Here is a 13,500-nt window from a genome sequence, read left to right as displayed (position 1 = left end):
CCCTGCCATGGGGGAGTTCTCTAAGTCTCTATATCAGGGTGCTCTCTCTCTCTCTCTCTCTCTCTCTCTCTCTCTCTCACACACACACACACACACACACACACAATCTATTCTGTGTCTCTGCTCTCTCTCTGTCTATCCTGTCTTTCTGTCTCTCCTTGTCTCTGTCTCTGACATCTTTATTTCTTTTTCTTCCTGCCCTCACTCTCCTCTGTCTCTAGGTCTTTCTGTCCCTCTATTCCAAATCTCTCTCTCTCTCTCTCTCTCTCTCTCTCTCTCTCTCTCTCTCTCTCTCTCTCTCTCTCCCCCCCCCCACCTTTCTCCCCCTCTCTCCCTCTCTCCCCCTCTCTCCCTCTCCCTCTCTCTCTCCTGGTTCTTTCTCCCTCTCTCCCGGCCTTTTCTCCCTCCCTTTTTCCCTCCCTCTGCATTATCAGAGCTGCTCCGGCATCCGTCTCCTCGCTAAGCCGAGTCCCCTCAGGGAGCTGAGCGGAGCAAGCCGCGGAGGAAGGAGGCCGAGGGAGCAGAGAGCAGCCAGCCAACGAGCGAGCGCTGTCCGGCAGAGGCCGGGAGAAGGCGACCAGAGCGGACTCGGGCCGCGCCGGTCCGGGCTCCTGGAGGGGAGGCGAGCCCCTTCCTCTCCCTTCCCTTCTCTTCTCTCCTGCAGCCTTCCACTCCTCTCCTCTCCCCTCCCCTTCCCTCCCTTCCCTCCTCCAGCCCCGCCCCTGCCTTCCCCTCCGGGCCCCGCCCCTCCCCCCTGGGGCTGAGTGGCCCCGCCCGGGCCGGGCCGGGCGCCGGAGGATGAGGAGCGATGGGGCAGGCGTGCGGCCACTCCATCCTGTGCCGGAGCCAGCAGTGCCCGGCGCGGCCCGGGGAGCCCGAGCCGTGAGTGTCCGCGGCCCGGGGCTGCACAGGGGTGGCCAGGGTGGGCAGCGGCGGGGGGAGCCACGAGTGTCGGGCCGGCCCAGGGGGGAGGGGAGGGTCCAGGGATCTGGGTGTGGGAGCTGGTATGTGTGTGTGTGTGTGTGTGTGTGTGTGTGTATGTATGTATGTGTGTGTGTGTATGTGTGTAAGGGGCGGGGGGGGATATCAGAGCTGGGAGAGTTCGGGGTCCGGGTTGAGTCTAGAGTGGGTGTAAGGGGGCCCTCTGAGGGGGGTGCCGGATCAGGAGTGTAGGAGAACCCCAGGGCGAAGCCCCGAAAGACGGGGGCGGGGTGGGGTCTGATCCGGGAGTGTCAGCGGAGGTTGCGAGGGGGCCTCTGAGTCCCGGGAGTAGGGTGCAAGGCGGGCGGTAAGGGAATGGGTCGGAAGAGAAGCCGAGGAAGGATGGAGATGCAGGCAGCCTTGCGGGCTGGGGCTGGGGCACAGCGTGGCCCGGGGCGAGAGCTCAGGAGGGGCATGTGCGGGCGCCCGAAGCCACTTTGGCCAACTTTACTGGCTGGTCCGGGAGGAGGGAGGGAGGAAGCCAGGCGGAGATTCTACCCCCTCCTTCTGGGGCCGGATAATCCCCAACCACGGATAACTGAATCCTTCTTGCTCTCATACGCTTTGCGGGTGCACAATGAGAGGGATTGGGAGTAGCCAGGCCAGGTGGGGCTGGGGTTAGCGGCCGGCTGGGGGCGGGGGGGTAGGGGGCGGGGAAGGGAAGGGAAGGGAAGGGGTAGGGGTGAGAGAAAACCCCCAGGGGCTCAGGACTGGCCCTCTGGTGGTCTGGATAGCCCGGCCTTTCCCAGTGGTTTCGAGATCGAGGAAAGTAGGGGGCTGGGGCGGGGGGTGGGGTGGGGGGAGCGAGAAGAGCCCGGTGTGTGCACGTGTGTGTTCACGCACGTGTGTGAGGGGGCCGGGCACGTGCGAGGGGCTAGGAGCCAAGGAGGGAAGACAAGGAGAGAAAGGGAGGAAGGCGGCGCCCCGCAGGTGGGATCGCAGCAGAGTCTGCCTGTGCCTGCGAGGGGGTTAGTGGGTGGCTGAGATTGAAGCTTGTGGTGGTGGGGGCGGCCACGTGTGAGCTAGGAGACTGTTCCTGTGTGTAGGTGTGTGTGCCCAGAGCTTCTTTGTGTGTGTGTGTGTGTGTGTGTGTGTGTGCGCGCGCGCGCCCTCGAAAGTAAGCCCGTGTATGTGTGACTATGATTTTGGATGTCTGAATGTGTGACACTTTGTCTGCGTGTGACTGTATGTTTGTAGATTGTGGGTGTCTGTGTGTGTGCACTGACCCCTGTGTGAAAGGAACGTCCATGTGCTTTATTATGTGTATGCGCCTATGTGTCTATGGGCTTTGGGTCTGTGTACCTGTTTTGGAGGGGAAGTTATGTCCCCACAATTTTACCTGTGCCTCTTTCTGTGTGTGAATGTGTGTGTCTATGTCGATACAGACATGCACTACAGAGACATATATACGCAATAGATCAAGAAATTCACATGTCTGTGCACACCCATAATTCATAGACAGATATAGACCTGCACAGGGAGAGGATGATTGTTCCTTGGCTTTGTTAGTTTGCCGCAGAGCTCCTAATTGATGGGGGAACCTTCCTTTCTACAAGTACACCCCCAAATCCCACTCCCCACACCCATGATCTGAGAGACACATCCTCCAATGTATACTTGGATAGACCTTGGAGATCACCTAATTCTTTCCCCCATCAGTTTTACAGATGGGGAAACCGAGGACCAGAGAGAGGAAGGGACTTGCCCAAGATCATATAGCAAGTCAGAGCCAGAGGTAGATCATATATTTTTATATTACTCATTGGTACAGATAACACACACATATGAATGTGCATATTTTATATACACATATATTCCCAACCCAACTGAGATGAATATCTCTATAGATAATGGGCGTGGGGGAGGGGAGTTTATCTGTGTAGAAGAGCCTTCTCTCCATAAATTAGGAGCTCTGCTTCAATGCCCTTTCTTGGTCTTAACAGACTGGATAACTCCTTTGTATGACCATGTAAGTATCTGTGTGTGAATTTTAGGTTTTTATGCAGACATAGCTAGCATTTCTATAATGTCTTAGGGTTTGCAAAGCACTTCACATACTAACTCATTTGATTATAGACAAGTGAATGTGTCTGCATAAATGTGTATATATGCTTGTGTGAGTGTGTCTCTCTGTGTATATGAATGCAGATCTTTATATCTGAAGTGTCTTTTTGAGCAGAGGTGTGATGGGCCTCTAGTTGATTGGGAACAAAACTTTGAAGTCCCCCAGAGCTCCCTGATCCTTTCTCTGTCTATATATTGCCTTTCTGGATGGCTTCCATCCTTTGGTAGCCATGTGCCTCTCTCCCAACAATGGACACTCTCATGTGGGCATACCGGGTAGTGTATTGGAAAAGGAGTTAGGACTCATGGGTTTTGAATCCTAGTCTTGCATTTTGTGCCTTCTTGAGCTGCTTTAATTTTGTGGGCCTCAGTTTCCTTATCTGTAAAATGAGGTGGGTGGATTAGATGACCTGTAAAGTCCATTCCAACTCTAAATCTTATGGACCTTTCAGAATGTGGTGGGCAGGGGCAGCTAGATGGCGCAGTGGATAGAGCACTGGTCCTGGAGTCAGAAGGACCTGAGTTCAAATTCGGCCTCAGACACTTAACACTTACTGGCTGTGTGACCCTGGGCAAGTCACTTAACCCCAATTGCCTAACTAAAAAAAAATAAAATTAAAAAAAAAAAAAGAATGTGGTGGTCAGAGGGAAGTGCTTGACCAAAGAGGGAGAGACTCTAATGGAGACTCGGGACGGGCCTTCACGGGGAGATAGAAGGTTTAGTCTGGCCGTGAGGCCTGCTGATCCTCTCCTTTACCACCTCTCAGGGTATGCCACATCTTCTGAGAAGTTCTCCTTGATTATGGTGAAGAGGAAAAGTCTCTGGACTTAGACCCCGGAAGCCTGGTTTCTAGTTTTGGTTCTGCCTCTCACTTACCATATGACTTTAGCCAAGTCATTTTTCCTCTCTTGGCTTCAGGTTTTTTTTTTTTTCTTCTCTAAAATGAAGGAGTTGGACCCCATAGTCTTTGTAGTTCCCTCAACTTCAATATTCTATTGTTTAACTAATGATAATAATAGTTGGCATCATAGAGGGCTTTAAGGTTTGCAAAGCTTTGCAAATACCACACTTGGTCCTCACAATCACCCTGTTAGGTGGGTGCTATTATAATCCCCATTTTACAGATGAGGACACTGAGGCCAATAGGTTAAGTGACTTGCCCAGGGTTATAAAGCTAGTTAGTGTCTGAGGTTGGGTTTAGATGCAGGTCTTCCTGACTCTAGGTTTAGTGCTTTAAACAATGTACCACCTGTCTACCTATGATTCATTGTCTGATGTGACATTCTGTGTTCTAAGGTCCCTTCTAGGCCTGTGGGTTTAATTATTAATGTTTGTATGTGTGTTCTCCACCCCCAAGATAATTATTCCTGAAGGCATATTGAAACAGGATACATATGTATGTATAAAATTATTTAAGAGCAGCTATACTTTCAAGAGAATGGAGTCTCCCCATTGGTGGAGGGGGGATGGGGAAGACTTTGGGAAGATAGGATGAGTAGGATTTGAAGTAGCACGGGGGATTAGGAAGAGCATTGCAGGCAGAGGGGGCAGTGGGAGCAAAGTAGGGATGAGATGACTGTACATGGGGTTTGAAAGGAAGGGGGTTGGCTGGTGGAGCAGTGGGATTTGATTGGAGAGGTAAGCTTGAAGCAGACCCTGTAGAGCCTTGAATGTTAGGTTGAGAAGTGTGGAATTCTAGTGGGCATGGGGAGCCATGGAAAATTCCTGAAGGGGCATGTTCAAATGTGGACTGAAGCAAAGTGACTGTGTCCCTTTGTGTAGGAGAGATGGGAGGAGAGAGACTGGAGGGGAAGGTTTTTGCAATGATCTGGCCAAGAGAATAAAGGTTTTCATCCTGGACCTTGGAAATGGAGAGAGGAAGACAGTGAATACAGAGACACTGGTTAGGGAGAAGGAACAGGATTTGGAACGGGGGAGGGAAGAGTCAGGGAAAGAGCCCAGGTCCATATGCCAAGGGGATAGGGACAGCAGGAAGGTTTCCCACTGACCGGGGAGTCAGTTGGAGGAGCAAATGACTTTAGAGATGTCCATGGTTGGTGTTCAGAGCTCGAGGGATGTTCAAGGGCAAGGCATCCAGCAAAGGGCTGACCTGCTTCCCCATTCAGACAGAGGCACTTCCTGTAGGCAAAAGTCCTGTTTCCCCATTCAGAACACATGCTTCCTGAGAGTAGGTATCGCTCCCTCCTTGGAGCCCTCAGTTCCTTTGGTAAAAGGGTAAGGGCTCCTTTATTTCATGCCCTTCCCTCCCCTCAGCCCAGCCCAGGCCTGGGCCCCCTGCTGACAGGCATTGAGGCATCTCCCCAGATGGGGGTAGGCTGGGGAGGGGTGAGGCTGCAGGGAGTGGCGCAGTAATATCGGCTTCCCTCTCCTGTACCGGCACCACAAAGGTTACACACCCCCTCCTACATCCTTCCCCTCCCCACCCCTCTGCTAGCCCCTCTCTGCCCCTCTTCCTTCCTTCCCACTCCCTGTCTGAGTCCCCGTGGGCTTACTGATGGCTTGGCTGGGCTGTAGCCAGGCTAGGGGGTGGGTGGAGGGGGTAGGCAGGGATAGGAGGAAAGAGGGGACAAGGAGCTCTCAGCTAAGGCCCTGCCTTCATTAATGGCCTGGGGATTTTCCCCCTCTACCTCTCCCCCCACCTTTACTTCAGTCAGTCACTGGGTTTTAGCCGGGTGTGCCCCCACTTAGGTGTGACCCCAGGCTCTTGCCTCTGCTCTTCCCTCCCTCCTTTGCTTCTTGCCTCTCCAACTCATGTATTTTCAGGCCCTGCCTTAAGCCCTACTTCCTCCAGGAAGCCTGCCCTGACCTCCCAGCCCAAGGTCAAGCTTCTCTGAGTTCCTTTAGAGGAGACAGCCAGGAGACTTGTTTTTATTCCAGGCTCTGTCACTGACTTTCTGTGTGATCTTAGGTAAGCCCCTCTGAGCCTCAGTTTCCCTATGTATGGAACATCAGTAAAACATTTACAAATTTCACAGAAGGAAACAAAAGAGTTAGGGGGCTTAAATATATCATTACCCTGTTGATATTTAGATAGATATACTAGAATACATACACATCCTTTTTTTGTGGAGCAATAAGGGTTAAGTGACTTGCCCAGGGTCACACAGCTAGTAAGTGTCAAGTGTCTGAGGCCGGATTTGAACTCAGGTCCTCCTGAATCTAGGGCCATTGCTTTATCCACTGTGCCACCTCCACAATACTGCTTAAAAGCCAATTGTACATAACAAATTCATACTTTCTTTTACGAGCCTCTTGATCTTTTTCTGTTTTTGGGGTTTTTTTTTTGGACTCTATTTGTTGATAATTGAGTTCACAATAAAAAAGAAAATTGAATAAAAAATGGAAAAGAAATAGAAAAAAATAAAGGATTTGGGATTAGATGATTTTTAAAGGTCCTTACAGCCCTAAATCCTGGTAAATTCCCCCTTTTCTTGTTTGTTTTTTTTAATTCCCTCTTTTCTTGAGGCTCCCCAATCTGTCACTGTGAGTCCTTCACAGGTCTGGGTCTTGGTTTTTCTCCAAGCCTGTCCTCAGCCTGGGAACTCCTGAAGGGCCAGGCCTCCTCCTCCTCCTGTTTGCTCCTCTCTCCCTCACAACCCTCCCAGGGCTGTATATACTTTTTCATCCTTATTGATATCTGGAGGGCTTGGTCCACAGGTAGGTCTTGAAGCCTAGGTTTTTAGAGATCATGTCTTCTTACCCTAGACCCTCCACCTAGATTAAAGGCAGAAGATTGGAGTGGGACTCACTTTGGGAATTTCTAAGCACATAATCGCCTCATTCCCTTGGTTGTTTTAATACTACAATGGACAAGCGTCCAGTTATCAATATGGACTGAGGTCGGCGAAGAGGAGAAGACCCAGGCTTTGTCTTCTGTGTGTGCCCTGTCTGACCAGGGAGGTGAGATGAGCATACGGGAAGCTATCAGAGAATAGGACAGGCAGGACTCAAGTGTGAAACTCTCTGGGCAAAGCTCATGGATTTGCAGAGAAAGAAACCGAGGCCAAAAAGATTTGCAGTGACTTATTTAGGGTCATATAGTTAGGTAGTAAGAAGGAGAGTCAGTATTTGAACTCAGACCATTTGACTCCCAACTCAGCCCTCTATCCCATGCTTCTGGAGTCAGTAGGGAGAGATCATTGGATTGGAGAGCTAAAAGGGAACTTAGAAGTCATTGAATCCAAACCCCTCATTTTGTAGAGAGGGAAACTGAGACAGTGATTTGCTCATGGTTATCCAGCTAGTAAGTGCCTGAAGTTGGATTCGAATCTATGTCTAAGTCCAAGTCCATTGTTTTATCCAGCAAGTATCTGCTGTCTCTCAGTGATGGAGAGAGGAGTCTCAGGGTCTCCAGTGGCAGTCCAAGGCATTTTGCTTTTCTTTTGCAGACCAAGGGAGGGGCGTGGCTGGCTCTGGGACTGGCATCACTCATCTTCATTGAGCCTCGACTGTCAAAGGAGGAGGTTGAACTAGACATCTCTAAGATTCCTTCCAGCTCTAGATTCTATGATCCTAAGCTGAAGGAAAAGACAGAGCAGGATAGAAAGAGCATAGAAAGGGGAGATAGGGAGCCAAGTTTCAGGATTGGAAGGCAGCCAGGTAGGGCAGTAGATGGGGGCACCAGGCCTGGAGTCAGGAGGACCTGCATGCAAAGTCACTTTACTAGCTGTGTGACCCTGGTCAAGTCACTTAACCCTGTTTGCTTCAGTTTCCTCATCTGTTAAATGAGCTGGAGAAGGCAAGCTCTTCCAGTACCTTTGCCAAGAAAACCCCCAAAGGGGTCAGACACGACTAAACAACAACAAAAGAGGTTGGGGATGTAGCCTAATGTGGCAAATTTTGTTAATGGCATCCTTCTGGCCACAACTAGGGAGGCTGATGTTTCATTTGCTTCCTTTGCTTTCCACCCTCCCCCACTCCCCCCCAAAAAAAGAGAAAGAAAGGAGTTTTGGGAAGGATTATTAAGTAATCACATTTCATTCAATATTCATTCAACAAACATTAGGCACCTACTGTGTAAATAATCCTGTACTTGGTGTTGGGGGAGGGGAAAGAGAAAAATTAAATATAATTGACTTTTAAATAGCAAACCAATCAATCGGCAAGCATTTCCTGTGTCTCCTTTAGTGCCAGGCATGGTCTATACAGATACAAAGAATAAAACAACCCCTCCTCTTGGACCATGGATTCAGAGCTGCAGGGGACCCCAGAGGTCATCTAGTCCAACACCACATTTTGCAAATGAGGAAACTGAGGCTCAGAGTGTTGAAATGACTTGCCTAAGGTCCTATAGGTGGGGATTGGTAGTGCCAGAGCTTAAAACTGTGTGGTCTGATTCTAAATCTAGCAGTTAGTTATCACTGTGCCACGCGCTCTCTCTCTCCTGAACATTTCCAAAGCAGTGGACGTGATCTCCTTTGATCCCCATTGCAACCCTGGGAGGGGAGGCAGCCTGGTGCACGGGCAGCACTCATTGACGTTGCCTACCTGTGGGACTTGGCACAAGTCACTTGACCTCCTTGGGCCTCATTTTCCTCATTTGTAAAGTGAATGGGTTGTGTTAGATAGATGGCCTTGGACATCCCTTCCAGCACTCTCTCTGTGTTCCTATGTTCTTGCCTTTGAAAATACATGGGAATCAAGGTAATTCCAAAGGACCCATGATGAAAAATGCCTCCCACCTCCAGAGAGAGAACTGATGAACTCTGAGTGCAGGGTGAAGCATACTTTTTATGCTTTCTCTATTTTCTTGCTTTTTTTGTGTTTTCTTTTTGTGCAGCACGGCTCATATGGAAATATGTTTTGCATGACTTCACATGTATAATTGATATCATATTGCTTGTCTTCTCAAGAGCTGGAAGAGGGGTGGGAGGGAGGAAGCCAATTTGGAACTCAAATTTTTTTTTTAAACTTTATTGCATTATTTGAACCTGGCCCTGCTGGGAAGCTGGACCATATCTACTTGTTTGTTTGTTTTTTGTGGTTGTTTTGTTTTGTTTTTGTGGGGCAGTGGGGGTTAAGTGACTTGCCTGAGGTCACACAGCTAGTGAATGTCAAGTGTCTGAGGCTGGATTTGAACTCAGGTCCACCTGAATCCAGGGCTGGTGTTTTATCCACTGCGCCACCTAGCTGCCCCCTGGAACTCAAATTTTAAAACAATGAACATTAAAAGATTTTTTACATGTAATAGGGAAATATTTAACTAAACAAACTATTTATTTATTTATTTTTTTGGTGAGGCAACTGGGGTTAAGTGACTTGCCCAGGGTCACACAGCTAGTAAGTGTTAAGTGTCTGAGGCTGGATTTGAACTCAGGTACTCCTGAATCCAGGGCTGGTGCTTTATCCACTGCACCATCTAGCTGCCCCTAAATAAATAATTTAAAAAGAAAACACATGGGGATTAGGGAATGGTCATTAATTAAGGTAGATGTTTTTGTTACCTCCATTCTACAGATGAGAAAGGTTGAGGCTTGCCTAGGACCACACCATGAGTATCTAAGGCAGGATTCACATCAGGGTGGTCTTGACCTCAAGTTCAGCTTTCTAGTTAGTATCTGCTGGACTGAACCAGCCTCTAACCTGTGGATGGCCAGAGCCAAACAGAGCAGGCTGGAGACAGGAGAGTTTAATTTCAAAGTGAGGGAAATAGCTTACAAGCAAGAAGGTCAGTCAAAGACATGTGCCAGGGTCCTGACCCTAGTGGGGGGTGGGAACTCACTTTGGTGTGGCTGAACCTTGACAAAGAGTCAAACAGTGAAGAATAGCAACAGTAGTGAGTCCCAATAGCAACAGTGAGTAAAGGTTGTGGTTTAGTTACAGCAGTGTTCATCCAGAGGGTGAGCACAAAGGATTGTTGCTACGCCAAGCTCAGGGCACATCTTACTTGCTGGGCTTTAGCTCTGGAAAACAGGGGGGGTCTCCTAATAGTACTTTTACATTAGTAAAGCATCCTGCCTCATAAAGCATGATCCCTGCACTCATGCAACTTACAGTTTAATAGACGGTGATAAGATACACAGAGGTAACTTTTTAAAGTTAAATTTTATTTTATTTTTTTAAGTAATAAGCATTTACTTTTCTCCCTCTCCCCCCTCATTTATTTTCTCTTCCCTCCTATCAAAAAAGAAGAAAAAAAATCCCAACAACCTTTGTAACAAATATGCATAGTCATGCAAATCAAATTCCCACATTGGCCATGTCCAAAAATGTGTATGGGGGGGGGGGAGCAGCTAGGTGGTGCAGTGGATAAAGCACTAGCCCTGGATTCAGGAGTACCTGAGTTCAAATCTGGCCTCAGACACTTGACACTTACTAGCTGTGTGACCCTGGGCAAGTCACTTAACCCCCATTGCCCTGCCCCCCCCCCAAATGTGTGTCTCCTGTATATTTAGCCCATCACCTTTCTGTCAGCTTGGTCCTCTGCAGTCATGCCTGGTCTTTGTTCTGTTCTGAGTTCTTACATTTTTGGAATCAGAGAGTTGAGAAAACTAATGTCACATGACCAGTAAACAGCAGAACTAGAATTTGGAACCCTGTGGTCTCCTGAGGTCCCAGTGAGCTCTCCCAATTCTTTTTGTAGCCCTGCACCAGGAAGTGCTTCCTGCCTGTAACAATGGGCCCGAGGTGGGGCGGAATCTCCTCAAGTTTGTCTTGGAGGGCAAGAGGAGGACGTCAGGATCAGAGGAGATGTTTTAAATCAGACGGTTTCCTATAGTTCCTCATCTGGGTCTCCCATTTGCCCTCAGGCCACTATGTCTGTTCTCTTCCGCTCTCGGGGAAGGGCCCCTGCCCTTCTGGCCTTTTTAATCTACTAGGAGAATATAACAGGTGCACAGAAGAGCACTGGATTTGGAGGGTTCAAATCCTGGCTCGTCTTCTTACAACTTGTATGGCTTTAGGCAAGTCACTTAACATGTCTGGACTTACCTCAGTTTCCTCACCTGTAAAATGAGGGCATTGGGCTACATGGCCTCTGATGTCCCTTCCAGTTATGAGTCTGTCATCCAATTTATCATGCTGTGTGTGTGTGTGTGTGTGTGTGTGTGTGTGTGTGTGTGTGCGCTCACGCGCGTATCACAGATTTAGACCCGGAAAGGTTCTGACCCATCATCTATTCCTGGCTTCAGAGAAGAGGCCTACTTAGGGGGGGCCTGGAAGGAAGAAAAGGATTTAACAAGCAAAAAATGAGATGGAAATGCATCCCTGGTGAGGGGCAGCCTGGGTCGAGTAGGCAGGCAGTATAGCTTGGCTTGAACATGGGAATGAGTGTACCGAAGTATAGAGGGAAAGGTAGGTTGGGGTTATATCAGGGAGGGCATCGATTGCTAGGTGGAAGAATTTCTATTTTTCGGATCATAAATCATGGGTTCTAAATTTTTTGTGTACCCCTTTGGTAGGCTGGGGGATCCCATGGAGCCTTCTTAGAATCATATTTTTAAATTGAATAAAATAAAATGCATTAAGAATACAAAGGAAACCAATTTTTTTGAAAGAGAGATGTGATTTCTCTCTTCCCCCATCCAAGTCTTCGTGGATATAGTGAACATGGAGTCAAGAAGACTCAGGCTCAAATTTAGCCTCAGATACTTGCTAGCTGTATGACCCTGGGCAAGTCATTTCACCACTGTCTGCCTCAGCTTCCTCAACTGTGAATAATAATAGCACCCATCTCACAATATTATGAGGACCAAATGAGATAAGTGTAGAGTGTTTGGCCCAGTGCCTGGCACATAGTAGGTGCTTAACAAATACTTGTTATTCCCCACCCCCACCTATCCATAGTCCTCTTCTATGGACCCCAGATTAAGGACACCTGTCTTAGAGGTAATAGGGGGGCAGCTAGGTGGCGCAGTGGATAAAGCATCGGCCCTGGATTCAGGAGTACCTGAGTTCAAATCTGGCCTCAGACACTTGACACTTACTAGCTGTGTGACCTTGGGCAAGTCACTAAAACCCCCATTGCCCCGCAAAAAAAGAAAGAAAGAAAGAAAGAAAGAGGTAATAGGGAGCCACCAAAAGTTTTTGAGGTGGGAGAGGATGACATTGAAGAGACTGAAGGCAAGGAGACCAGTTAGGAAGCCTCAGCAATAATCCAGGCTAGAGGTGATGAGCACTGGAGATGGGGTGGGGACTGTGTCAGGGGAGAGGAGGGGTTAGATTCCAGAGGCATTACTAAAGCAGAACTGGTGAAACCTGATTGGTTGTGAAGGGAGCAAGGAGAGGCAGGAGTCAAGGTAACCCTGAAACTGGGAGAATGGTGGTGCCCCTTGTCAGTTTCTTTTTTTTTCGGGTGGGGCAATGAGGGTTAAGTGACTTGCCCAAGGTCACACAGCTAGTGTCAAGTGTCTGAGGCCAGATTTGAACTCAGGTCCTTCCTCCAGAATCCAGGGCTGGTGCTTTATCTACTTTGCCACCTACCTACACTTCACCCCCCCCCCCACCCCTAGTCAGTTTCTTACTGACAAGTAAGCTAGGAGGAGGGAGAAGGCTGCTAGCTTGCAAAGTGGATAGAGCGCTGGGCCTGGAGTCAGGAAGAGTCATCACCCTAAGTTCAAATGTGGCCTCAGACACTTCCTAGCTGTGTGACCCTGGGCAAGTCACTTAACTCTGCCTCAGTTTCCTCATTTGTCAAATGAGCTGGAGAAGGACATGCATGGCAAACCACTCCAATATCTTTGGCAAGAAAACTCCAAGTGGGCTCATGAAGAGTCAGACATGACAGAACAACCACAGGAGGAAGGAGAAGCTGATGAATTCAGATTTGGGCATGCTGAGTTTGCCCCCCTGGAATTGAGGAGCCTAAAAGAGACTGCCCACTGAAGCCCTCTCTCAGCCAGGGCCAGGCCTGAGCTAGGCAGTGCTGGTACCTCAGTCACTGAGCAATTTAAATATCATTGCAGGATTTAGGAGGAAGAGAAAGGGGGAGAAGGAATAGACTTTTACCAAGCACCTGCCATGTGCCAGGTGCCGTGCTAAGCACTTCACTGATATTCTCTCTGTTGGTCCTCAGAGGAGGAGACTGTTTTCCTGTTTTTTTTCTTTTGGGTTTCCCCCCAATCAACTGAGCCCCCAGTGGAAAAGAAGGGGAGAAAGGAGAAGAGGTCCAAAGTCCAAAGGAAGGGGGGCATGGTTGCTGCCCCCAGCAAGGAATCTGAAGGTAGAGGAGGGGCCGAAGGCAAGAATCGGTGGGGAAATCGGGACTCCAGAGGGAGTGGGAAGCTAGAAAGTCAAGCTATATATGTATCTGTGTGCCTATCTCTCTCTTTCTCTACCTTCCTCTGACTCTCCATCTGTTGCTGTCTCTGTTTCTATCTTTCTTCCCATCTATGTCTGGCTTTCTATCTTCCTTTGTTTCTTTGTCTCTTTCAGTCTTTTCCTGTCTCTGTTTCCCTCCTCTCTGTTTTTGTTCGGTAGGCACTGGCGGCCTCATT

General features: G+C 48.9%; 1 protein-coding gene across 1 annotated transcript in view; it reads left to right on the top strand.

The window, feature by feature from the left end:
* The first annotated feature begins 808 nt into the window (after window positions 1–808).
* PDE2A (phosphodiesterase 2A) overlaps window positions 809–13,500 on the top strand; it is a 178,529-nt gene continuing 165,837 nt past the window's right edge. The window contains exon 1 of the mRNA XM_043992733.1: window positions 809–882. Within this exon, the coding sequence (XP_043848668.1) occupies window positions 809–882 (74 nt within the window). The remainder of the gene's footprint in view (window positions 883–13,500) is intronic.

The sequence above is a fragment of the Dromiciops gliroides genome, chromosome 3 (assembly GCF_019393635.1).
Source record: "Dromiciops gliroides isolate mDroGli1 chromosome 3, mDroGli1.pri, whole genome shotgun sequence".
Classification (NCBI taxonomy): Eukaryota; Metazoa; Chordata; class Mammalia; order Microbiotheria; family Microbiotheriidae; genus Dromiciops; species Dromiciops gliroides.
The sequence above is the reverse complement of the archived record's forward strand: the minus strand, read 5'-3'. Positions and strand labels throughout refer to the sequence as shown.